This window comes from Oncorhynchus clarkii, chromosome 14 (assembly GCF_045791955.1).
Source record: "Oncorhynchus clarkii lewisi isolate Uvic-CL-2024 chromosome 14, UVic_Ocla_1.0, whole genome shotgun sequence".
Lineage (NCBI taxonomy): Eukaryota > Metazoa > Chordata > Actinopteri > Salmoniformes > Salmonidae > Oncorhynchus > Oncorhynchus clarkii.
Genome location: NC_092160.1, coordinates 42322756 through 42348619, shown reverse-complemented (window position 1 = coordinate 42348619; position 25864 = coordinate 42322756). Strand labels below are relative to the sequence as shown.

At 43.8% G+C, this 25864-nt stretch overlaps 1 protein-coding gene across 1 annotated transcript in view; it reads left to right on the top strand.

Annotated features, from left to right (window-relative positions):
* LOC139366613 (G protein-coupled receptor 174) overlaps positions 1-25864 on the top strand; it is a 58026-nt gene that overhangs the window by 18048 nt on the left and 14114 nt on the right. Inside the window, exon 2 of the mRNA XM_071104304.1 lies at positions 17604-18116. Within this exon, the coding sequence (XP_070960405.1) occupies positions 17910-18116 (207 nt within the window). The 5' untranslated portion in view covers positions 17604-17909. The remainder of the gene's footprint in view (positions 1-17603; positions 18117-25864) is intronic.

The window sequence follows — 25864 nt, the reverse complement described above, 5'->3', positions numbered from 1 at the left end:
TTCAGTTAGTAGAACATGGTCCTCTGTAGTTCAGTTAGTAGAACATGGTCCTCTGTAGTTCAGTTAGTAGAACAGAGTCCTCTGTAGTTAGTAGAACAGAGTCCTATGTAGCTCAGTTAGTAGAACATGGTCCTCTGTAGTTCAGTTAGTAGAACGTGGTCCTCTGTAGTTCAGTTAGTAGAACGTGGTCCTCTGTAGTTCAGTTAGTAGAACGTGGTCCTCTGTAGTTCAGTTAGTAGAACGTGGTCCTCTGTAGTTCAGTTAGTAGAACGTGGTCCTCTGTAGTTCAGTTAGTAGAACGTGGTCCTCTGTAGTTCAGTTAGTAGAACAGAGTCCTCTGTAGTTAGTAGAACAGAGTCCTATGTAGCTCAGTTAGTAGAACATGGTCCTCTGTAGTTCAGTTAGTAGAACATGGTCCTCTGTAGTTCAGTTAGTAGAACATGGTCCTCTGTAGTTCAGTTAGTATAACATGGTCCTCTTTAGTTCAGTTAGTAGAACGTGGTCCTCTGTAATTCAGTTAGTAGAACATGGTCCTCTGTAGTTCAGTTAGTAGAACATGGTCCTCTGTAGTTAGTAGAACAGAGTCCTCTGTAGCTCAGTTAGTAGAACATGGTCCTCTGTAGTTCAGTTAGTAGAACATGGTCCTCTGTAGTTCAGTTAGTAGAACATGGTCCTCTGTAGTTCAGTTAGTAGAACATGGTCCTCTGTAGTTCAGTTAGTAGAACAGAGTCCTCTGTAGTTAGTAGAACAGAGTACTCTGTAGCTCAGTTAGTAGAACATGGTCCTCTGTAGTTCAGTTAGTAGAACGTGGTCCTCTGTAGTTCAGTTAGTAGAACGTGGTCCTCTGTAGTTCAGTTAGTAGAACGTGGTCCTCTGTAGTTCAGTTAGTAGAACGTGGTCCTCTGTAGTTCAGTTAGTAGAACGTGGTCCTCTGTAGTTCAGTTAGTAGAACGTGGTCCTCTGTAGTTCAGTTAGTAGAAGATGGTCCTCTGTAGTTCAGTTAGTAGAACGTGGTCCTCTGTAATTCAGTTAGTAGAACATGGTCCTCTGTAGTACAGTTAGTAGAACGTGGTCCTCTGTAGTTCAGTTAGTAGAACGTGGTCCTCTTTAGTTCAGTTAGTAGAACATGGTCCTCTGTAGTTCAGTTAGTAGAACATGGTCCTCTGTAGTTCAGTTAGTAGAACATGGTCCTCTGTAGTTCAGTTAGTAGAACATGGTCCTCTGTAGTTCAGTTAGTAGAACATGGTCCTCTGTAGTTCAGTTAGTAGAACATGGTCCTCTGTAGTTCAGTTAGTAGAACATGGTCCTCTGTAGTTCAGTTAGTAAAACGTGGTCCTCTGTAATTCAGTTAGTAGAACATGGTCCTCTGTAGTACAGTTAGTAGAACGTGGTCCTCTGTAGTTCAGTTAGTAGAACGTGGTCCTCTGTAGTTCAGTTAGTAGAACGTGGTCCTCTGTAGTTCAGTTAGTAGAACGTGGTCCTCTGTAGTTCAGTTAGTAGAACGTGGTCCTCTGTAGTTCAGTTAGTAGAACATGGTCCTCTGTAGTTCAGTTAGTAGAACAGAGTCCTCTAGTTAGTAGAACAGAGTCCTCTGTAGCTCAGTTAGTAGAACATGGTCCTCTGTAGTTCAGTTAGTAGAACATGGTCCTCTGTAGTTCAGTTAGTAGAACATGGTCCTCTGTAGCTCAGTTAGTAGAACATGGTCCACTGTAGTTAGTAGAACATGGTCCTCCGTAGTTCAGTTAGTAGAACATGGTCCTCTGTAGCTCAGTTAGTAGAACATGGTCCTCTGTAGTTCAGTTAGTAGAACATGGTCCTCTGTAGCTCAGTTAGTAGAACATGGTCCACTGTAGTTAGTAGAACATGGTCCTCCGTAGTTCAGTTAGTAGAACATGGTCCTCTGTAGTTCAGTTAGTAGAACAGAGTCCTCTGTAGTTAGTAGAACAGAGTCCTATGTAGCTCAGTTAGTAGAACATGGTCCTCTGTAGTTCAGTTAGTAGAACATGGTCCTCTGTAGTTCAGTTAGTAGAACATGGTCCTCTGTAGTTCAGTTAGTAGAACAGAGTCCTCTGTAGTTAGCAGAACAGAGTCCTCTGTAGCTCAGTTAGTAGAACATGGTCCTCTGTAGTTCAGTTAGTAGAACAGAGTCCTCTGTAGTTAGCAGAACAGAGTCCTCTGTAGCTCAGTTAGTAGAACATGGTCCTCTGTAGTTCAGTTAGTAGAACGTGGTCCTCTGTAGTTCAGTTAGTAGAACGTGGTCCTCTGTAGTTCAGTTAGTAGAACGTGGTCCTCTGTAGTTCAGTTAGTAGAACGTGGTCCTCTGTAGTTCAGTTAGTAGAACGTGGTCCTCTGTAGTTCAGTTAGTAGAACGTGGTCCTCTGTAGTTCAGTTAGTAGAACGTGGTCCTCTGTAGTTCAGTTAGTAGAACATGGTCCTCTGTAGTTCAGTTAGTAGAACGTGGTCCTCTGTAATTCAGTTAGTAGAACATGGTCCTCTGTAGTACAGTTAGTAGAACGTGGTCCTCTGTAGTTCAGTTAGTAGAACGTGGTCCTCTTTAGTTCAGTTAGTAGAACATGGTCCTCTGTAGTTCAGTTAGTAGAACATGGTCCTCTGTAGTTCAGTTAGTAGAACATGGTCCTCTGTAGTTCAGTTAGTAGAACATGGTCCTCTGTAGTTCAGTTAGTAGAACATGGTCCTCTGTAGTTCAGTTAGTAGAACATGGTCCTCTGTAGTTCAGTTAGTAGAACATGGTCCTCTGTAGTTCAGTTAGTAGAACAGAGTCCTCTGTAGTTAGTAGAACAGAGTCCTATGTAGCTCAGTTAGTAGAACATGGTCCTCTGTAGTTCAGTTAGTAGAACATGGTCCTCTGTAGTTCAGTTAGTAGAACATGGTCCTCTGTAGTTCAGTTAGTATAACATGGTCCTCTTTAGTTCAGTTAGTAGAACGTGGTCCTCTGTAATTCAGTTAGTAGAACATGGTCCTCTGTAGTACAGTTAGTAGAACGTGGTCCTCTGTAGTTCAGTTAGTAGAACAGAGTCCTCTGTAGTTAGTAGAACAGAGTCCTCTGTAGCTCAGTTAGTAGAACATGGTCCTCTGTAGTTCAGTTTGTAGAACATGGTCCTCTGTAGTTAGTAGAACAGAGTCCTCTGTAGCTCAGTTAGTAGAACATGGTCCTCTGTAGTTCAGTTAGTAGAACATGGTCCTCTGTAGTTCAGTTAGTAGAACATGGTCCTCTGTAGTTCAGTTAGTAGAACATGGTCCTCTGTAGTTCAGTTAGTAGAACAGAGTCCTCTGTAGTTAGTAGAACAGAGTACTCTGTAGCTCAGTTAGTAGAACATGGTCCTCTGTAGTTCAGTTAGTAGAACGTGGTCCTCTGTAGTTCAGTTAGTAGAACGTGGTCCTCTGTAGTTCAGTTAGTAGAACGTGGTCCTCTGTAGTTCAGTTAGTAGAACAGAGTCCTCTGTAGTTAGTAGAACAGAGTCCTATGTAGCTCAGTTAGTAGAACATGGTCCTCTGTAGTTCAGTTAGTAGAACATGGTCCTCTGTAGTTCAGTTAGTAGAACATGGTCCTCTGTAGTTCAGTTAGTATAACATGGTCCTCTTTAGTTCAGTTAGTAGAACGTGGTCCTCTGTAATTCAGTTAGTAGAACATGGTCCTCTGTAGTACAGTTAGTAGAACGTGGTCCTCTGTAGTTCAGTTAGTAGAACAGAGTCCTCTGTAGTTAGTAGAACAGAGTCCTCTGTAGCTCAGTTAGTAGAACATGGTCCTCTGTAGTTCAGTTTGTAGAACATGGTCCTCTGTAGTTAGTAGAACAGAGTCCTCTGTAGCTCAGTTAGTAGAACATGGTCCTCTGTAGTTCAGTTAGTAGAACATGGTCCTCTGTAGTTCAGTTAGTAGAACATGGTCCTCTGTAGTTCAGTTAGTAGAACATGGTCCTCTGTAGTTCAGTTAGTAGAACAGAGTCCTCTGTAGTTAGTAGAACAGAGTACTCTGTAGCTCAGTTAGTAGAACATGGTCCTCTGTAGTTCAGTTAGTAGAACGTGGTCCTCTGTAGTTCAGTTAGTAGAACGTGGTCCTCTGTAGTTCAGTTAGTAGAACGTGGTCCTCTGTAGTTCAGTTAGTAGAACGTGGTCCTCTGTAGTTCAGTTAGTAGAACGTGGTCCTCTGTAGTTCAGTTAGTAGAACGTGGTCCTCTGTAGTTCAGTTAGTAGAACGTGGTCCTCTGTAGTTCAGTTAGTAGAACATGGTCCTCTGTAGTTCAGTTAGTAGAACGTGGTCCTCTGTAATTCAGTTAGTAGAACATGGTCCTCTGTAGTACAGTTAGTAGAACGTGGTCCTCTGTAGTTCAGTTAGTAGAACGTGGTCCTCTTTAGTTCAGTTAGTAGAACATGGTCCTCTGTAGTTCAGTTAGTAGAACATGGTCCTCTGTAGTTCAGTTAGTAGAACATGGTCCTCTGTAGTTCAGTTAGTAGAACATGGTCCTCTGTAGTTCAGTTAGTAGAACATGGTCCTCTGTAGTTCAGTTAGTAGAACATGGTCCTCTGTAGTTCAGTTAGTAGAACATGGTCCTCTGTAGTTCAGTTAGTAAAACGTGGTCCTCTGTAATTCAGTTAGTAGAACATGGTCCTCTGTAGTACAGTTAGTAGAACGTGGTCCTCTGTAGTTCAGTTAGTAGAACGTGGTCCTCTGTAGTTCAGTTAGTAGAACGTGGTCCTCTGTAGTTCAGTTAGTAGAACGTGGTCCTCTGTAGTTCAGTTAGTAGAACATGGTCCTCTGTAGTTCAGTTAGTAGAACAGAGTCCTCTAGTTAGTAGAACAGAGTCCTCTGTAGCTCAGTTAGTAGAACATGGTCCTCTGTAGTTCAGTTAGTAGAACATGGTCCTCTGTAGTTCAGTTAGTAGAACATGGTCCTCTGTAGCTCAGTTAGTAGAACATGGTCCACTGTAGTTAGTAGAACATGGTCCTCCGTAGTTCAGTTAGTAGAACATGGTCCTCTGTAGCTCAGTTAGTAGAACATGGTCCTCTGTAGTTCAGTTAGTAGAACAGAGTCCTCTGTAGTTAGTAGAACAGAGTCCTCTGTAGCTCAGTTATTAGAACATGGTCCTCTGTAGCTCAGTTAGTAGAACATGGTCCTCTGTAGTTAGTAGAACATGGTCCTCCGTAGTTCAGTTAGTAGAACATGGTCCTCTGTAGTTCAGTTAGTAGAACAGAGTCCTCTGTAGTTAGTAGAACAGAGTCCTCTGTAGCTCAGTTAGTAGAACATGGTCCTCTGTAGTTCAGTTAGTAGAACATGGTCCTCTGTAGATCAGTTAGTAGAACATGGTCCTCTGTAGTTCAGTTAGTAGAACATGGTCCTCTGTAGTTCAGTTAGTAGAACATGGTCCTCTGTAGTTCAGTTAGTAGAACATGGTCCTCTGTAGTTCAGTTAATAGAACATGGTCCATTGTAGTTCAGTTAGTAGAACGTGGTCCTCTGTAATTCAGTTAGTAGAACATGGTCCTCTGTAGTACAGTTAGTAGAACATGGTCCTCTGTAGTTCAGTTATTAGAACATGGTCCTCTGTAGTTCAGTTAGTAGAACATGGTCCTCTGTAGTTCAGTTAGTAGAACATGGTCCTCTGTAGTTCAGTTAGTAGAACGTGGTCCTCTGTAATTCAGTTAGTAGAACATGGTCCTCTGTAGTACAGTTAGTAGAACGTGGTCCTCTGTAGTTCAGTTAGTAGAACAGAGTCCTCTGTAGTTAGTAGAACAGAGTCCTATGTAGCTCAGTTAGTAGAACATGGTCCTCTGTAGTTCAGTTAGTAGAACATGGTCCTCTGTAGTTCAGTTAGTAGAACATGGTCCTCTGTAGTTCAGTTAGTATAACATGGTCCTCTTTAGTTCAGTTAGTAGAACGTGGTCCTCTGTAATTCAGTTAGTAGAACATGGTCCTCTGTAGTACAGTTAGTAGAACGTGGTCCTCTGTAGTTCAGTTAGTAGAACAGAGTCCTCTGTAGTTAGTAGAACAGAGTCCTCTGTAGCTCAGTTAGTAGAACATGGTCCTCTGTAGTTCAGTTTGTAGAACATGGTCCTCTGTAGTTAGTAGAACAGAGTCCTCTGTAGCTCAGTTAGTAGAACATGGTCCTCTGTAGTTCAGTTAGTAGAACATGGTCCTCTGTAGTTCAGTTAGTAGAACATGGTCCTCTGTAGTTCAGTTAGTAGAACATGGTCCTCTGTAGTTCAGTTAGTAGAACAGAGTCCTCTGTAGTTAGTAGAACAGAGTACTCTGTAGCTCAGTTAGTAGAACATGGTCCTCTGTAGTTCAGTTAGTAGAACGTGGTCCTCTGTTGTTCAGTTAGTAGAACGTGGTCCTCTGTAGTTCAGTTAGTAGAACGTGGTCCTCTGTAGTTCAGTTAGTAGAACGTGGTCCTCTGTAGTTCAGTTAGTAGAACGTGGTCCTCTGTAGTTCAGTTAGTAGAACGTGGTCCTCTGTAGTTCAGTTAGTAGAACGTGGTCCTCTGTAGTTCAGTTAGTAGAACATGGTCCTCTGTAGTTCAGTTAGTAGAACGTGGTCCTCTGTAATTCAGTTAGTAGAACATGGTCCTCTGTAGTACAGTTAGTAGAACGTGGTCCTCTGTAGTTCAGTTAGTAGAACGTGGTCCTCTTTAGTTCAGTTAGTAGAACATGGTCCTCTGTAGTTCAGTTAGTAGAACATGGTCCTCTGTAGTTCAGTTAGTAGAACATGGTCCTCTGTAGTTCAGTTAGTAGAACATGGTCCTCTGTAGATCAGTTAGTAGAACATGGTCCTCTGTAGTTCACTTAGTAGAACATGGTCCTCTGTAGTTCAGTTAGTAGAACATGGTCCTCTGTAGTTCAGTTAGTAAAACGTGGTCCTCTGTAATTCAGTTAGTAGAACATGGTCCTCTGTAGTACAGTTAGTAGAACGTGGTCCTCTGTAGTTCAGTTAGTAGAACGTGGTCCTCTGTAGTTCAGTTAGTAGAACGTGGTCCTCTGTAGTTCAGTTAGTAGAACGTGGTCCTCTGTAGTTCAGTTAGTAGAACGTGGTCCTCTGTAGTTCAGTTAGTAGAACATGGTCCTCTGTAGTTCAGTTAGTAGAACAGAGTCCTCTAGTTAGTAGAACAGAGTCCTCTGTAGCTCAGTTAGTAGAACATGGTCCTCTGTAGTTCAGTTAGTAGAACATGGTCCTCTGTAGTTCAGTTAGTAGAACATGGTCCTCTGTAGCTCAGTTAGTAGAACATGGTCCACTGTAGTTAGTAGAACATGGTCCTCCGTAGTTCAGTTAGTAGAACATGGTCCTCTGTAGCTCAGTTAGTAGAACATGGTCCTCTGTAGTTCAGTTAGTAGAACAGAGTCCTCTGTAGTTAGTAGAACAGAGTCCTCTGTAGCTCAGTTAGTAGAACATGGTCCTCTGTAGCTCAGTTAGTAGAACATGGTCCTCTGTAGTTAGTAGAACATGGTCCTCCGTAGTTCAGTTAGTAGAACATGGTCCTCTGTAGTTCAGTTAGTAGAACAGAGTCCTCTGTAGTTAGTAGAACAGAGTCCTCTGTAGCTCAGTTAGTAGAACATGGTCCTCTGTAGTTCAGTTAGTAGAACATGGTCCTCTGTAGATCAGTTAGTAGAACATGTTCCTCTGTAGTTCAGTTAGTAGAACATGGTCCTCTGTAGTTCAGTTAGTAGAACATGGTCCTCTGTAGTTCAGTTAGTAGAACATGGTCCTCTGTAGTTCAGTTAATAGAACATGGTCCATTGTAGTTCAGTTAGTAGAACGTGGTCCTCTGTAATTCAGTTAGTAGAACATGGTCCTCTGTAGTACAGTTAGTAGAACATGGTCCTCTGTAGTTCAGTTATTAGAACATGGTCCTCTGTAGTTCAGTTAGTAGAACATGGTCCTCTGTAGTTCAGTTAGTAGAACATGGTCCTCTGTAGTTCAGTTAGTAGAACGTGGTCCTCTGTAATTCAGTTAGTAGAACATGGTCCTCTGTAGTACAGTTAGTAGAACGTGGTCCTCTGTAGTTCAGTTAGTAGAACGTGGTCCTCTGTAGTTCAGTTAGTAGAACGTGGTCCTCTGTAGTTCAGTTAGTAGAACGTGGTCCTCTGTAGTTCAGTTAGTAGAACGTGGTCCTCTGTAGTTCAGTTAGTAGAACATGGTCCTCTGTAGTTCAGTTAGTAGAACGTGGTCCTCTGTAGTTCAGTTAGTAGAACATGGTCCTCTGTAGTTCAGTTAGTAGAACGTGGTCCTCTGTAGTTCAGTTAGTAGAACATGGTCCTCTGTAGTTCAGTTAGTAGAACAGAGTCCTCTGTAGTTAGTAGAACAGAGTCCTCTGTAGCTCAGTTAGTAGAACATGGTCTTCTGTAGTTCAGTTAGTAGAACATGGGCCTCTGTAGTTCAGTTAGTAGAACAGAGTCCTCTGTAGCTCAGTTAGTAGAACATGGTCTTCTGTAGTTAGTAGAACATGGTCCTCCGTAGTTCAGTTAGTAGAACATGGTCCTCTGTAGCTCAGTTAGTAGAACATGGTCCTCTGTAGTTCAGTTAGTAGAACAGAGTCCTCTGTAGTTAGTAGAACATAGTCCTCTGTAGCTCAGTTAGTAGAACATGGTCCTCTGTAGTTCAGTTAGTAGAACATGGTCCTCTGTAGATCAGTTAGTAGAACAGAGTCCTCTGTAGATCAATTAGTAGAACATGGTCCTCCGTAGTTCAGTTAGTAGAACATGAAACCTCTGTAGCTCAGTTAGTAGAACAGAGTCCTCTGTAGTTCAGTTAGTAGAACAGAGTCCTCTGTAGTTCAGTTAGTAGAACATGGTCCTCTGTAGTTCAGTTAGTAGAACATAGTCCTCTGTAGATCAGTTAGGAGAGCTTGGTCCTCTGTGTCTCAGTTGTTGAATAAAATCAAAATCAAATCATCAAATTAAATGTATTTATATAGCCTTTCTATAACCCAGCCAAAAACCACAAACAGCAAGCAATGCAGGTATAGATGCACGGTGGCTAGAAAAAACTGCCTAGTAAGGCCATTACTTAGGAAGAAACCTAGAGAGGAGCTAGGCTATGAGGGGTGGCCAGTCCTCTTCTGGCTGTGCCGGGTGGAGATTATAACAGAACATGGCCAGGATGTTCAAATGTTCATAAATGACCAGCATGGTCAAATAATAATAATCACAGTAGTTGTTGAGGGTGCAGCAAGTCAGCAGTAAATGAAGGAGTAAATGTAAATGTCAGTTGGCTTTTCATAGCCGATCATTAAGAGTATCTCTACCGCTCCTGCTGTCTCTAGAGAGTTGAAAACAGCAGGTCTGGGACATGTAGCACGTCCGGTGAACAGGTCAGGGTTCCAAAGCCGTAGGCAGAATAGTTTAAACTGGACAGCAGCACGGCCAGGTGGACTGGGGACAGCAAGGAGTCATCATGCCAGGTAGTCCTGAGGCATGGTCCTATGGTCTGATTCCCGAGACACGTAAATGTATTCATGCAGGACTGTAAGTCACTTTGGATAAAAGCGTCTGCTAAATGGAATTTATTATTATTATATTCTAGCTCATTACTGCAGTTTCATACCTTAATACACACGTTCCACAATCAATACATTATTTGTTGCAGCACAGAGAACTAACCTGTGGGGTGGAACATTTGACTGCAGCCTTGTTTGATGCGTGTGAGTGTACATGTATGTGTGTTCCAGGAAGTCACCTGTTATTACCTTTGACAGGACAGGGTTAGGTTTAGGTTAAGGTTTTGAGGTTGGGGACAAACACTGTCCTACTGTACTTGTTGTGAAGTTGGGAACAAACACTGCCCTACTGTACTTTTTGTGAGGTGGGGACAAGCACAGTCCTACTGTACTTTTTGTGAGGTGGGGACAAGCACAGTCCTATTGTACTCGTTGTGAGGTTGGGGACAAGCACAGTCCTATTGTACTCATTGTGAGGTTGGGGACAAACACTGTCCTGCGGTACTTGCTGTGAGGTTGGGGACAAACACTGTCCAACTGTACTTGCTGTATGGTTGGGGACGAACACTGTCCAACTGTTCTTGTTGTGAGTTGGGGACAAACACTGTCCTACTGTTCTTGTTGTGAGTTGGGGACAAAATCTGTCCTACTGTTCTTGTTGTGAGTTGGGGACAAACACTGTCCTACTGCTACTGTGAGGTTGGGGACAAACACTGTCCAACTGTTCTTGTTGTGAGTTGGGGACAAACACTGTCCTACTGTACTTGTTGTGAGTTGGGGACTAACACTGTCCTACTGTTCTTGTTGTGAGTTGGGGACAAACACTGTCCTACTGTTCTTGTTGTGAGTTGGGGACAAACACTGTCCTACTGTTCTTGTTGTGAGTTGGGGACAAACACTGTTCTACTGTTCTTGTTGTGAGTTGGGGACAAACACAGTCCTACTGTTCTTGTTGTGAGTTGGGGACAAACACTGTCCTACTGTTCTTGTTGTGAGTTGGGGACAAACACTGTCCTACTGTTCTTGTTGTGAGTTGGGGACAAACACTGTCCTACTGTTCTTTTTGTGAGTTGGGGACAAACACTGTCCTACTGTTCTTGTTGTGAGTTGGGGACAAACACTGTCCTACTGTTCTTGTTGTGAGTTGGGGACAAACACTGTCCTACTGTACTTGTTGTGAGTTGGGGACAAACACTGTCATACTGTACTTTTTGTGATTTTGAGGACAAACACTGTCCTACTGCTACTGTGAGGTTGGGGACAAACACTGTCCTACTGTTCTTGTTGTGAGGTTGGGGACAAACACTGTCCTACTGTACTTGTTGTGAGGTTGGGGACAAACACTGTCCTACTGCTACTGTGAGGTTGGGGACAAACACTGTCCTACTGTACTTGTTGTGAGGTTGGGACACACACTGTCCTACTGTACTTGTTGTGAGGTTGGGGACAAACACTGTCCTACTGTACTTGTTGTGAGGTTGGGGACAAACACTGTCCTACTGTACTTGTTGTGAGGTTGGGGACAAACACTGTCCTACTGCTACTGTGAGGTTGGGGACAAACACTGTCCTACTGTACTTGTTGTGAGGTTGGGGACAAACACGGTCCTACTGTTCTTGTTGTGAGTTGGGGACAAACACTGTCCTTCTGTACTTGTTGTGATTTTGAGGACAAACACTGTCCTACTGCTACTGTGAGGTTGGGGACAAGCACAGTCCTGCTGTACTTGTTGTGAGGTTGGGGACAAACACTGTCCTACTGTTCTTGTTGTGAGTTGGGGACAAACACTGTCCTACTGTTCTTGTTGTGAGTTGGGGACAAACACTGTCCTACTGTTCTTGTTGTGAGTTGGGGACAAACACTGTCCTACTGTTCTTGTTGTGAGTTGGGGACAAACACTGTTCTACTGTTCTTGTTGTGATTTTGGGGACAAACACTGTCCTACTGTACTTGTTGTGAGTTGGGGACAAACACTGTCCTACTGTACTTGTTGTGATTTTGAGGACAAACACTGTCCTACTGCTACTGTGAGGTTGGGGACAAACACTGTCCTACTGTACTTGTTGTGATTTTGAGGACAAACACTGTCCTACTGCTACTGTGAGGTTGGGGACAAACACTGTCCTACTGTTCTTGTTGTGAGTTGGGGACAAACACTGTCCTACTGTTCTTGTTGTGAGTTGGGGACAAACACTGTCCTACTGTTCTTGTTGTGAGTTGGGGACAAACACTGTCCTACTGTTCTTGTTGTGAGTTGGGGACAAACACTGTCCTACTGTTCTTGTTGTGAGTTGGGGACAAACACTGTCCTACTGTTCTTGTTGTGAGTTGGGGACAAACACTGTTCTACTGTTCTTGTTGTGAGGTTGGGGACAAACACTGTCCTACTGTTCTTGTTGTGAGTTGGGGACAAACACTGTCCTACTGTACTTGTTGTGATTTTGAGGACAAACACTGTCCTACTGCTACTGTGAGGTTGGGGACAAACACTGTCCTACTGTTCTTGTTGTGAGTTGTGGACAAACACTGTCCTACTGTTCTTGTTGTGAGTTGGGGACAAACACTGTCCTACTGTTCTTGTTGTGAGTTGGGGACAAACACTGTCCTACTGTTCTTGTTGTGAGTTGGGGACAAACACTGTCCTACTGTTCTTGTTGTGAGTTGGGGACAAACACTGTTCTACTGTTCTTGTTGTGATTTTGGGGACAAACACTGTCCTACTGTACTTGTTGTGAGGTTGGGGACAAACACTGTCCTACTGCTACTGTGAGGTTGGGGACAAGCACAGTCCTGCTGTACTTGTTGTGAGGTTGGGGACAAACACGGTCCTGCTGTACTTGCTGTGAGGTTGGGGACAAACACAGTCCTACTGTACTTATTGTGGGGTTGAGGTGTGGCTGTGTGAAGTTGTCTCAAAGTGCCTGCATTCTCTTCTGATATTTTCCTCTGAAAACATTTATATACAGTGCCTTGCGAAAGTATTCGGCCCCCTTGAACTTTGCGACCTTTTGCCACATTTCAGGCTTCAAACATAAAGATATAAAACTGTATTTTTCTGTGAAGAATCAACAACAAGTGGGACACAATCATGAAGTGGAACGACATTTATTGGATATTTAAAACTTTTTTAACAAATCAAAAACTGAAAAATTGGGCGTGCAAAATTATTCAGCCCCCTTAAGTTAATACTTTGTAGCGCCACCTTTTGCTGTGATTACAGCTGTAAGTCGCTTGGGGTATGTCTCTATCAGTTTTGCACATCGAGAGACTGACATTTTTTTCCCATTTCTCCTTGCAAAACAGCTCGAGCTCAGTGAGGTTGGATGGAGAGCATTTGTGAACAGCAGTTTTCAGTTCTTTCCACAGATTATCGATTGGATTCAGGTCTGGACTTTGACTTGGCCATTCTAACACCTGGATATGTTTATTTTTGAACCATTCCATTGTAGATTTTGCTTTATGTTTTGAATCATTGTCTTGTTGGAAGACAAATCTCCGTCCCAGTCTCAGGTCTTTTGCAGACTCCATCAGGTTTTCTTCCAGAATGGTCCTGTATTTGGCTCCATCCATCTTCCCATCAATTTTATCCATCTTCCCTGTCCCTGCTGAAGAAAAGCAGGCCCAAACCATGATGCTGCCACCACCATGTTTGACAGTGGGGATGGTGTATTCAGCTGTGTTGCTTTTACGCCAAACATAACGTTTTGCATTGTTGCCAAAAAGTTCAATTTTGGTTTCATCTGACCAGAGCACCTTCTTCCACATGTTTGGTGTGTCTCCCAGGTGGCTTGTGGCAAACTTTAAACAACACTTTTTATGGATATCTTTAAGAAATGGCTTTCTTCTTGCCACTCTTCCACAAAGGCCAGATTTGTGCAATATACGACTGATTGTTGTCGTATGGACAGAGTCTCCCACCTCAGCTGTAGATCTCTGCAGTTCATCCAGAGTGATCATGGGCCTCTTGGCTGCATCTCTGATCAGTCTTCTCCTTGTATGAGCTGAAAGTTGAGGGACGGCCAGGTCTTGGTAGATTTGCAGTGGTCTGATACTCCTTCCATTTCAATATTATCGCTTGCACAGTGCTCCTTGGGATGTTTAAAGCTTGGGAAATATTTTTGTATCCAAATCCGGCTTTAAACTTCTTCACAACAGTATCTCGGACCTGCCTGGTGTGTTCCTTGTTCTTCATGATGCTCTCTGCGCTTTTAACGGACCTCTGAGACTATCACAGTGCAGGTGCATTTATACGGAGACTTGATTACACACAGGTGGATTGTATTTATCATCATTAGTCATTTAGGTCAACATTGGATCATTCAGAGATCCTCACTGAACTTCTGGAGAGAGAATGCTGCACTGAACGTAAAGGGGCTGAATTATTTTGCACGCCCAATTTTTCAGTTTTTGATTTGTTAAAAAAGTTTGAAATATCCAATGAATGTCGTTCCACTTCATGATTGTGTCCCATTTGTTGTTGATTCTTCAAAAAAAAATACAGTTTTATATCTTTATGTTTGAAGCCTGAAATGTGGCAAAAGGTCGCAAAGTTCAAGGGGGCCGAATACTTTCGCAAGGCACTGTATAATAACCACTTCCGGCGCCGACAGAGATGGCCGCCTCGCTTCGCGTTCCTAGGAAACTATGCAGTTTTTTGTTTTTTTACGTGTTATTTCTTACATTAGTACCCCAGGTCATCTTAGGTTTCATCACATACAGTCGAGAAGAACTACTGAATATAAGATCAGCGTCAACTCACCATCAGTACGACCAAGAATACGCTTTTCGCGAAGCGGATCCTGTGCTCTGCCTTACAAACAGGACAACGGAGTGGATCCCATGCAGCGACCCAAAAAAACGACTCCGAAAAAGAGGGAAACGAGGCGGTCTTCTGGTCAGACTCCGGAGACGGGCACATCGTGCACCATTCCCTAGCATTCTTCTTGCCAATGTCCAGTCTCTTGACAACAAGGTTGATGAAATCCGAGCAAGGGTAGCATGCCAGAGGGACATCAGAGACTGTAACGTTCTTTGCTTCACGGAAACGTGGCTTACTGGAGAGACGCTATCCGAAGCGGTGCAGCCAACAGGTTTCTCCACGCATCGCGCAGACAGGAAAAAACATCTTTCTGGTAAAAAGAGGGGCGGGGGCGTATGCCTTATGACTAACGTGACATGGTGTGAGGAAAGAAACATACAGGAACTCAAATCCTTCTGTTCACCTGATTTAGAATTCCTCACAATCAAATGTAGACCGCATTATCTACCAAGAGAATTCTCTTCGATTATAATCACAGCCGTATATATCCCCCCCCAAGCAGACACATCGTTGGCGCTGAATTAACTTTATTTGACTCTTTGCAAACTGGAAACCATTTATCCGGAGGCTGCATTCATTGTAGCTGGGGATTTTAACAAGGCTAATCTGAAAACAAGACTCCCCAAATTTTATCAGCATATCGATTGCGCAACCAGGGGTGGAAAGACCTTGGATCATTGTTACTCTAACTTCCGCGACGCATATAAGGCCCTGCCCCGCCCCCCTTTCGGAAAAGCTAACCACGACTCCATTTTGTTGATCCCTGCCTACAGACAGAAACTAAAACAAGAGGCTCCCACGCTGAGGTCTGTCCAACGCTGGTCCGACCAAGCTGACTCCACACTCCAAGACTGCTTCCATCACGTGGACTGGGACATGTTTCGTATTGCGTCAGACAACAACATTGACGAATACGCTGATTCGGTGTGCGAGTTCATTAGAACGTGCGTTGAAGATGTCGTTCCCATAGCAACGATTAAAACATTCCCTAACCAGAAACCGTGGATTGATGGCAGCATTCGTGTGAAACTGAAAGCGCGAACCACTGCTTTTAATCAGGGCAAGGTGTCTGGTAACATGACCGAATACAAACAGTGCAGCTATTCCCTCCGCAAGGCTATCAAACAAGCTAAGCGTCAGTACAGAGACAAAGTAGAATCTCAATTCAACGGCTCAGACACAAGAGGCATGTGGCAGGGTCTACAGTCAATCACGGACTACAGGAAGAAATCCAGCCCAGTCACGGACCAGGATGTCCTGCTCCCAGGCAGACTAAATAACTTTTTTGCCCGCTTTGAGGACAATACAGTGCCACTGACACGGCCTGCAACGAAAACTTGCGGTCTCTCCTTCACTGCAGCCGAGGTGAGTAAGACATTTAAACGTGTTAACCCTCGCAAGGCTGCAGGCCCAGACGGCATCCCCAGCCGCGCCCTCAGAGCATGCGCAGACCAGCTGGCCGGTGTGTTTACGGACATACTCAATCAATCCCTATACCAGTCTGCTGTTCCCACATGCTTCAAGAGGGCCACCATTGTTCCTGTTCCCAAGAAAGCTAAGGTAACTGAGCTAAACGACTACCGCCCCGTAGCACTCACTTCCGTCATCATGAAGTGCTTTGAGAGACTAGTCAAGGACCATATCACCTCCACCCTACCTGACACCCTAGACCCACTCCAATTTGCTTACCGCCCAAATAGGTCCACAGACGATGCAATCTCAACCACACTGCACACTGCCCTAACCCATCTGGACAAGAGGAATACCTATGTGAGAATGCTGTTCATTGACTACAGCTCGGCATTCAACACCATAGTACCCTCCAAGCTCGTCATCAAGCTCGAGACCCTGGGTCTCGACCCCGCCCTGTGCAACTGGGTACTGGACTTCCTGACGGGCCGCCCCCAGGTGGTGAGGGTAGGCAACAACATCTCCTCCCCGCTGATCCTCAACACTGGGGCCCCACAAGGGTGCGTTCTGAGCCCTCTCCTGTACTCCCTGTTCACCCACGACTGCGTGGCCACGCACGCCTACAACTCAATCATCAAGTTTGCGGACGACACAACAGTGGTAGGCTTGATTACCAACAACGACGAGACGGCCTACAGGGAGGAGGTGAGGGCCCTCGGAGTGTGGTGTCAGGAAAATAACCTCACACTCAACGTCAACAAAACTAAGGAGATGATTGTGGACTTCAGGAAACAGCAGAGGGAACACCCCCCTATCCACATCGATGGTACAGTAGTGGAGAGGGTAGCAAGTTTTAAGTTACTCGGCATACACATCACAGACAAACTGAATTGGTCCACTCACACAGACAGCATTGTGAAGAAGGCGCAGCAGCGCCTCTTCAACCTCAGGAGGCTGAAGAAATTCGGCTTGTCACCAAAAGCACTCACAAACTTCTACAGATGCACAATCGAGAGCATCCTGGCGGGCTGTATCACCGCCTGGTACGGCAACTGCTCCGCCCTCAACCGTAAGGCTCTCCAGAGGGTAGTGAGGTCTGCACAACGCATCACCGGGGGCAAACTACCTGCCCTCCAGGACACCTACACCACCCGATGTCACAGGAAGGCCATAAAGATCATCAAGGACATCAACCACCCGAGCCACTGCCTGTTCACCCCGCTATCATCCAGAAGGCGAGGTCAGTACAGGTGCATCAAAGCTGGGACCGAGAGACTGAAAAACAGCTTCTATCTCAAGGCTATCAGACTGTTAAACAGCCACCACTAACATTGAGTGGCTGCTGCCAACACACTGACACTGACTCAACTCCAGCCACTTTAATAATGGGAATTGATGGGAAATGATGTAAATATATCACTAGCCACTTTAAACAATGCTACCTTATATAATGTTACTTACCCTACATTATTCATCTCATAGGCATACGTATATACTGTACTCTATATCATCGACTGTATCCTTATGTAATACATGTATCACTAGCCACTTTAACTATGCCACTTTGTTTACATACTCATCTCATATGTATATACTGTACTCGATACAATCTACTGTATCTGCCTATGCTGCTCTGTACCATCACTCATTCATATATCCTTCTGTACATATTCTTTATCCCCTCACACTGTGTACAAGACAGTAGTTTTGGAATTGTTAGTTAGATTACTTGTTGGTTATTACTGCATTGTCGGAACTAGAAGCACAAGCATTTCGCTACACTCGCATTAACATCTGCTAACCATGTGTATGTGACAAATAAAATTTGATTTGATTTGATTTGATTTGATTTGTTTCTCTGCGCTAGTTGGTTACTTTCCAGGGACCCAGACACTACTGACTACCTTTACTTTACTGTTTGTCTTTCAGGGGCCCTAATACTGAGACTTGGACTGAAAGAAGAGGACAGTCACACACGGACTGACCCTGCTTTTGGTCTGTTAGTGCTGCTCAGGGTGATCTGAGATGGTCAGACTATATACCTTCAGCTATGAAGAACAGTGTGGACACACCTGGGCAGACTTGAATGGACGCACAGACCTGAATACTCCTGGACATATAAATAGACCTGCACTCAGAAGCCTGACCACACTGAGACCTCCACTGCTCTGAACAAGCCTCACCATTGGCCAGCCACATCCTGACCAGTGGCTGTTCCCGGTGGGCAGGGTTAAGATGAGCCTGTCCAATCAAAGCTGTGGTAGTAGCATTGACGACCTGCGGCGCTACCAACATCATGTTTACGCAGTTGTCTACAGCGTCATCTTGGCCCCGGGCCTTCTGGGTAATGTCCTGGCTCTTTGGGTGTTCCAGGCATACGTCAGGGAGACCAAGAGAGGAGTGGTGTTCATGATGAACCTGGCTGTAGCTGATCTCATGCAGGTAACTTTAGGATATACACATCATCATATACACACTACCACTGAAAAGTTTGGGGTCACTTAGAAATGTTCTTGTTTTTGAAAGAAAAGCACTTTTTTTTGTCCATTAAAATAACATCAAATTGATCAGAAATACAGTGTAGACATTGTTAATGTTGTAAATGACTATTGTAGATGTTTTATGTAATATCTACATAGGCGTACAGATGCTCATTATCAGCAACCATCACTCCTATGTTCCAATGGCATGTTGTGTTAGCTTATCCAAGTTTATCATTTAAAAAAGGCGAATTGATCATTATAAAACCCAATTATGTTCAAAAACACGGACATTTCTAAGTGACCCACATTTTTCAATGGTAGTGTATATATCATATACTGTATATATAGTGTGTGTGTGTATATATGAATATATTGATGCATTCCTGATTTCTGTAACTGTTAGATTACCTGTGTAATATTGACAAACTCAGAACCACTTGTTTTAAAAACATGGTCCTGTTTTATCAATTGCTGTGTTGAACAATGGACAGTTTATTTCCTCTGTCAAAATAATATGTAGCTTAAAGTTATGATTGTACTTACAGTTGAAGTCAGAAGTTTACATACACTTAGTTTGGAGTCATTAAAACTCGTTTTTTCAACCACTCCACAAATTTCTAGTTGACAAACTATAGTTTTGGCAAGTCGGTTAGGACATCTACTTTGTGCATGACACAAGTCATTTTTCTAACAATTGTTTACAGACAGATTATTTCACTTATAATTCACTGGATCACAATTCCAGTGGGTCAGAAGTTTACATACACTAAGTTGACTGTGCCTTTAAACAGCTTGGAAAATTCCAGAAACTGATGTCATGGCTTTAGAAGCTTCTGATAGGCTAATTGACATCATTTGAGTCAATTGGAGGTGAACCTGTGGATGTATTTTAAGGCCTACCTTCAAACTCAGTGCCTCTTTGCTTGACATTATGGGAAAATCAAAAGAAATCAGCCAAGACCTCAGAAGAAAAATTGTGGACCTCCACGAGTCTGGTAAACGCTTGATAGCAATTTCCAAACGCCTGAAGGTACCACGTTCATCTATACAAACAATAGTACGCAAGTATAAACACCACGTCAACAAAACTAAGGAGATGATTGTGGACTTCAGGAAACAGCAGAGGGAACACCCCCCTATCCACATCGATGGAACAGTAGTGGAGAGGGTAGCAAGTTTTAAGTTCCTCGGCATACACATCACAGACAAACTGAATTGGTCCACTCACACAGACAGCATTGTGAAGAAGGCGCAGCAGCGCCTCTTCAACCTCAGGAGGCTGAAGAAATTCGGCTTGTCACCAAAAGCACTCACAAACTTCTACAGATGCACAATCGAGAGCATCCTGGCGGGCTGTATCACCGCCTGGTACGGCAACTGCTCCGCCCTCAACCGTAAGGCTCTCCAGAGGGTAGTGAGGTCTGCACAACGCATCACCGGGGGCAAACTACCTGCCCTCCAGGACACCTACACCACCCGATGTCACAGGAAGGCCATAAAGATCATCAAGAACATCAACCACCCGAGCCACTGCCTGTTCACCCCGCTATCATCCAGAAGGCGAGGTCAGTACAGGTGCATCAAAGCTGGGACCGAGAGACTGAAAAACAGCTTCTATCTCAAGGCCATCAGACTGTTAAACAGCCACCACTAACATTGAGTGGCTGCTGCCAACACACTGACACTGACTCAACTCCAGCCACTTTAATAATGGGAATTGATGGGAAATGATGTAAATATATCACTAGCCACTTTAAACAATGCTACCTTATATAATGTTACTTACCCTACATTATTCATCTCATATGCATACGTATATACTGTACTCTATATCATCGACTGTATCCTTATGTAATACATGTATCACTAGCCACTTTAACTATGCCACTTTGTTTACATACTCATCTCATAGGTATATACTGTACTCGATACCATCTACTGTATCTTGCCTATGCTGCTCTGTACCATCACTCATTCATATATCCTTATGTACATATTCTTTATCCCCTTACACTGTGTACAAGACAGTAGTTTTGGAATTGTTAGTTAGATTACTTGTTGGTTATTACTGCATTGTCGGAACTAGAAGCACAAGCATTTCGCTACACTCGCATTAACATCTGCTAACCATGTGTATGTGACAAATAAAATTTGATTTGATTTGATTTGATGGGACCACTCATCTGTCATACCGCTCAGGAAGGAGATGCTAGAGATGAACGTACTTTGGTGCGAGAAGTGCAAATCAATCCCAGAACAACAGCAAATGATTTTGTGAAGATGCTGGAGGAAACAGGTACAAAAGCATCTGTATCCACAGTAAAATGAGTCCTATATCGATATAACCTGAAAGGCAGCTCAGCAAGGAAGAAGCCACTGCTCCAAAACTGCCAGAAAAAAGCCAGACTACGATTTGCAACTGCACATGGGGACAAAGATCGTACTTTTTGGAGAAATGTCCTCTGGTCTGATGAAACAAAAATAGAACTGTTTGGCCATAATGACCATCGTTATGTTTGAAGGAAAAAGGGAGAGGCTTGCAAGCCAAAAAAACACCATCCCAACCGTGAAGCACGGGGGTGGCAGCATCAAATCAAATCAAATGTATTTGTCACATACACATGGTTAGCAGATGTTAATGCGAGTGTAGTGAAATGTTTGTGCTTCTAGTTCTGACAATGCAGTAATAACGTGTAATCTAACCTAACAATTCCAAAACGACTACCTGATACACACTAGTGTAAAGGGATAAAGAATATGTACATAAAGATATATGAATGAGTGATGGTACAGAACGGCATAGGCAAGATGCAGTAGATGGTATCGAGTGCATTATATACATATGAGATGAGTAATGTAGGGTATGTAAACAAAGTGGCATAGTTTAAAGTGACTAGTGATACATGTATTACATAAAGATGCAGTAGATGGTATAGAGTACAGTATATACATATACATATGAGATGAATAATGTAGGGTATGTAAACATTATATTAAGTAGCATTGTTTAAAGTGGCTAGTGATATATTTTCCATCAATTTCCATCAATTCCCATTATTAAAGTGGCTGGAGTTGAGTCAGTGTGTTGGCAGCAGCCGCTCAATGTTAGTGGTGGCTGTTTAACAGTCTGATGGCCTTGAGGTAGAAGCTGTTTTTCAGTCTCTCGGTCCCAGCTTTGATGCACCTGTACTGACCTCGCCTTCTGGATGATAACGGGGTGAACAGGAAGTGGCTCGGGTGGTTGTTGTCCTTGATGATCTTTATGGCCTTCCTGTGACATCGGGTGGTGTAGGTGTCCTGGAGGGCAGGTAGTTTGCCCCTGGTGATGCGTTGTGCAGACCTCACTACCCTCTGGAGAGCCTTACGGTTGTGGGCGGAGCAGTTGCCATACCAGGCGGTGATACAGCCCGACAGGATGCTCTCGATTGTGCGTCTGTAGAAGTTTGTGAGTGTTTTTGGTGACAAGCCAAATTTCTTCAGCCTCATGAGGTTGAAGAGGCGCTGCAGGGAATTTGTATTTGGATTAAATGTCAGGAATTGTTAAACTGAGTTGAAATGTATTTCGTTAGGGTGTACGTAAACTTCCGACTTCAACTGTATTTACTATTGAAATAAAGATGGCAACGCAACAATAATACACGTTTACAATAGGCCTATATCTAGAAATACATACAGCCAAATTATATATATGTACACACACCGATATACATCATTTTAATAGCAGGACACTGTAAAGTCCATTATATACAGTATATCACAAAAGTGAGTACACCCCTCACATTTTTGTAAATATTTGAGTATATCTTTTCATGTGACAACACTGAAAAAATGACACTTTTCTACAATGTAAAGTAGTGAGTGTACAGCTTGTATAACAGTGTAAATTTGCTGTCCCCTCAAAATAACTCAACACACAGCCGTTAATGTCTAAACCGCTGGCAACAAAAGTGAATACACCCCAAAGTGAAAATGTCCAAATTGGGCCCAATTAGCATTTTTCCCTCCCCAGTGTCATGTGACTCATTAGTGTTACAAGGCCTCAGGTGTGAATGGGGAGCAGGTGTGTTAAATTTGGTGTCATCGCTCTCACACTCCCTCATACTGACTGGTCACTGGAAGTTCAACATGGCACCTCATGGCAAAGAACTCTCTGAGGATCTGAGAAAAATAATTGTTGCTCTACATAAAGATAGCCTGGGCTATAAGAAGATTGCCAAGACCCTGAAACTGAGCTGCAGCACGGTGGCCAAGACCATACAGTGGTTTAACTGGACAGGTTCCACTCAGAACAGGCCTCGCCATGGTCGACCAAAGAAGTTGAGTGCACGTGCTCAGCGTCATATCCAGAGGTTGTCTTTGGGAAATAGACATATGAGTGCTGCCAGCATTGCTGCAGAGGTTGAAGGGGTGGGGGGTCAGCCTGTCAGTGCTCAGACCATACGCCATACACTGGCAAATTGGTCTGCATGGCTGTCGTCCCAGAAGGAAGCCTCTTCTAAAGATGATGCACAAGAAAGCCCGCAAACAGTTTGCTGAAGACAAGCAGACTAAGGACATGGATTACTGGAACCATGTCCTGTGGTCTGATGAGACCAAGATACATTTTTTTGGTTCAGATGGTGTCAAGCGTGTGTGGTGGCAACCAGGTGAGGAGTACAAAGACAAGTGTGTCTTGCCTACAGTCAAGCATGGTGGTGGGAGTGTCAAGGTCTGGGGCTGCATGAGTGCTGCCGGCACTGGGGAGCTACAGTTCATTGAGGGAACCATGAATGCCATACTGAAGCAGAGACTGGGCCGCAGGGCAGTATTCAAACATGATAACGACCCCAAACACACCTCTGAGATGACCACTGCCTTGCTAAAGAAGCTGAGGGTAAAGGTGATGGACTGGCCAAGCATGTCTCCAGACCTAAACCCTATTGAGCATCTGTGGGGCATCCTCAAACTGAAGGTGGAGGAGTGGAAGGGGATTTCAGTGGCAACTTGTGAAGCTCTGGTGAACTCCATGCCCAATAGGGTTAAGGCAGTGCAGGAAAATGATTATATTAAATATTGACACTTTGGGCCCAATTTTGACATTTTCACTTAGCGGTGTACTCACTTTTGATGCCAGCGGTTTAGACATTAATGGCTGTGTGTTGAGTTATTTTGAGAGGACAGCAAATTTACACTGTTATACAAGCTGTACACTCACTACTTTACATTGTAGCATAGTGTCATTTCTTCAGTGTTGTCACATGAAAAGATATACTCAAATATTTACAAAAATGTGAGGGGTGTACTCACTTTTGTGGTATACTATATATATATATATATATATATATATATATATATATATATATATCATCCCAAAGGTATTCGATGGGGTTGAGTTCGGGGCTCTGTGCAGGTCAGTCAAGTTCTTCCACTTGGGGGTATTGTCATGTTGAAACACAAAGCTGGAAGCACAGAATCATCTAGAATGTCCTTGCATGCTGTAGCGTTAAGATTTCCCTCCACTGGAACTAAAGTGCCTAGCCTGAACCATGAAAAACAGCCCCAGACCATTATTCCTCATTCACCACATTTTACAGTTGGCACTATGCATTGGGACAGGTACCGTTTTCCTGGCATCCGCCAAACCCAGATTAGTCCGTTGGACTGACAGATGGTGAAGCGTGATTCATCACTCCAGATAACGCGTTTCCACTGCTGAGTTCAATGGTGGCAAGCTTTACACCACTCCAGTCAACACTTGACATTGAGCATGGTGATCTTAGGCCTGTGTGCGGCTGCTCGGCCACGGAAACCCATTTCATTAAGCTTCCGACGAGCAGTTATTGTGCTGACATTGCTTCCAGAGGCAGTTTGGAACCCAGTAGTGAGTGATGCAACAAAGGACAGATGATTTTTACACGGTACGCGCTTCAGCACTCGGAGGTCCCGTTCTGTGAGCTTGTGTGGCCTACCACTTCGTTGAGCCATTGTTGCTCCTAAATGTTTCCACTTCACAATAGCAGCACTAACAGTTGACAGTGGCATCTCTAGCAGAGCAGAAATGTGACAATGTGATATTTTGGAAAGGTGGCATCCAAATCAAATCAAATCAAATCAAATCAAATCAAATTTTATTTGTCACATACACATGGTTAGCAGATGTTAATGCGAGTGTAGCGAAATGCTTGTGCTTCTAGTTCCGACAATGCAGTAATAACAACATCCTATGACGGTGCCACGTTGAAAGTCACTGAGCTCCTCAGTACCGGCCAATCTACTGCCAATGTTTGTCTATGGAGATTGCAGGGCTATGTGCTTTATACACCTTTCTGCAACGGGTGTGGCTGAAATAGCCGAAATCACAACTAAAGGGTTGTCCACATACTTTTTTACCATGTAGGGTACATATCCAGCAGTCTATGGTCTAGCTTGGCCATGTAGGGTACATATCCAGCAGTCTATGGTCTAGCTTGGCCATGTAGAGTACATATCCAGCAGTCTATGGTCTAGAATAGCCATGTAGGGTACATATCCAGCAGTCTATGGTCTAGAATAGCCATGTAGGGTACATATCCAGCAGGATATGGTATAGAATAGCCATGTAGAGTACATATCCAGCAGTCTATAGTCTAGAATAGCCATGTAGAGTACATATCCAGCAGTCTATGGTCTAGAATAGCCATGTAGGGAACACATCCAGCAGTCTATGGTCTAGCTTGGCCATGTAGGGTACATATCTAGCAGTCTATGGTCCAGCTTGACCATGTAGGGTACATATGCAGCAGTCTATGGTCTAGAATAGCCATGGTAGGGTACATATCCAGCAGTCTATAGTCTAGAATAGCCATGTAGGGTACATATCCAGCAGTCTATGGTCTAGCTTGGCAATGTAGGGTACATATACAGCAGTCTATGGTCTAGAATAGCCATGTAGGGTACATATCCAGCAGTATATGGTCTAGCTTGGCCATGTAGGGTACATATCCAGCAGTCTATTGTCTAGCTTGGCCATGTAGAGTACATATCCAGCAGTCTATAGTCTAGAATAGCCATGTAGGGTACATATCCAGCAGTCTATGGCCTAGAATAGCCATGTTGGGTACATATCCAGCAGTCTATGGTCTAGAATAGCCATGTAGGGTACATATCCAGCAGTCTATGTTCTAGAATAGCCATGTAGGGTACATATCCAGCAGTCTATGGTCTAGCTTGGCAATGTAGGGTACATATCCAGCAGTCTATGGTCTAGCTTGGCCATGTAGGGTACATATCCAGCAGTCTATAGTCTATAATAGCCATGTAGGGTACATATCCAGCAGTCTATGGTCTAGAATAGCCATGTAGGGTACATATCCAGCAGTCTATGGTCTAGCTTGGCCATGTAGGGTACATATCCAGCAGTCTATGGTCTAGAACAGCCATGTAGGGTACATATCCAGCAGTCTATGGTCTAGCTTGGCCATGTAGGGTACATATCCAGCAGTCTATTGTCTAGCTTGGCCATGTAGAGTACATATCCAGCAGTCTATGGTCTAGAATAGCCATGTAGGGTACATATCCAGCAGTCTATGGTCTAGAATAGCCATGTAGTGTACATATCCAGCAGTCTATGGTCTAGAATAGCCATGTAGGGTACATATCCAGCAGTCTGTGGTCTAGAATAGCCATGTAGGGTACATATCCAGCAGTCTATGGTCTAGCTTGGCCATGTAGGGTACATATCCAGCAGTC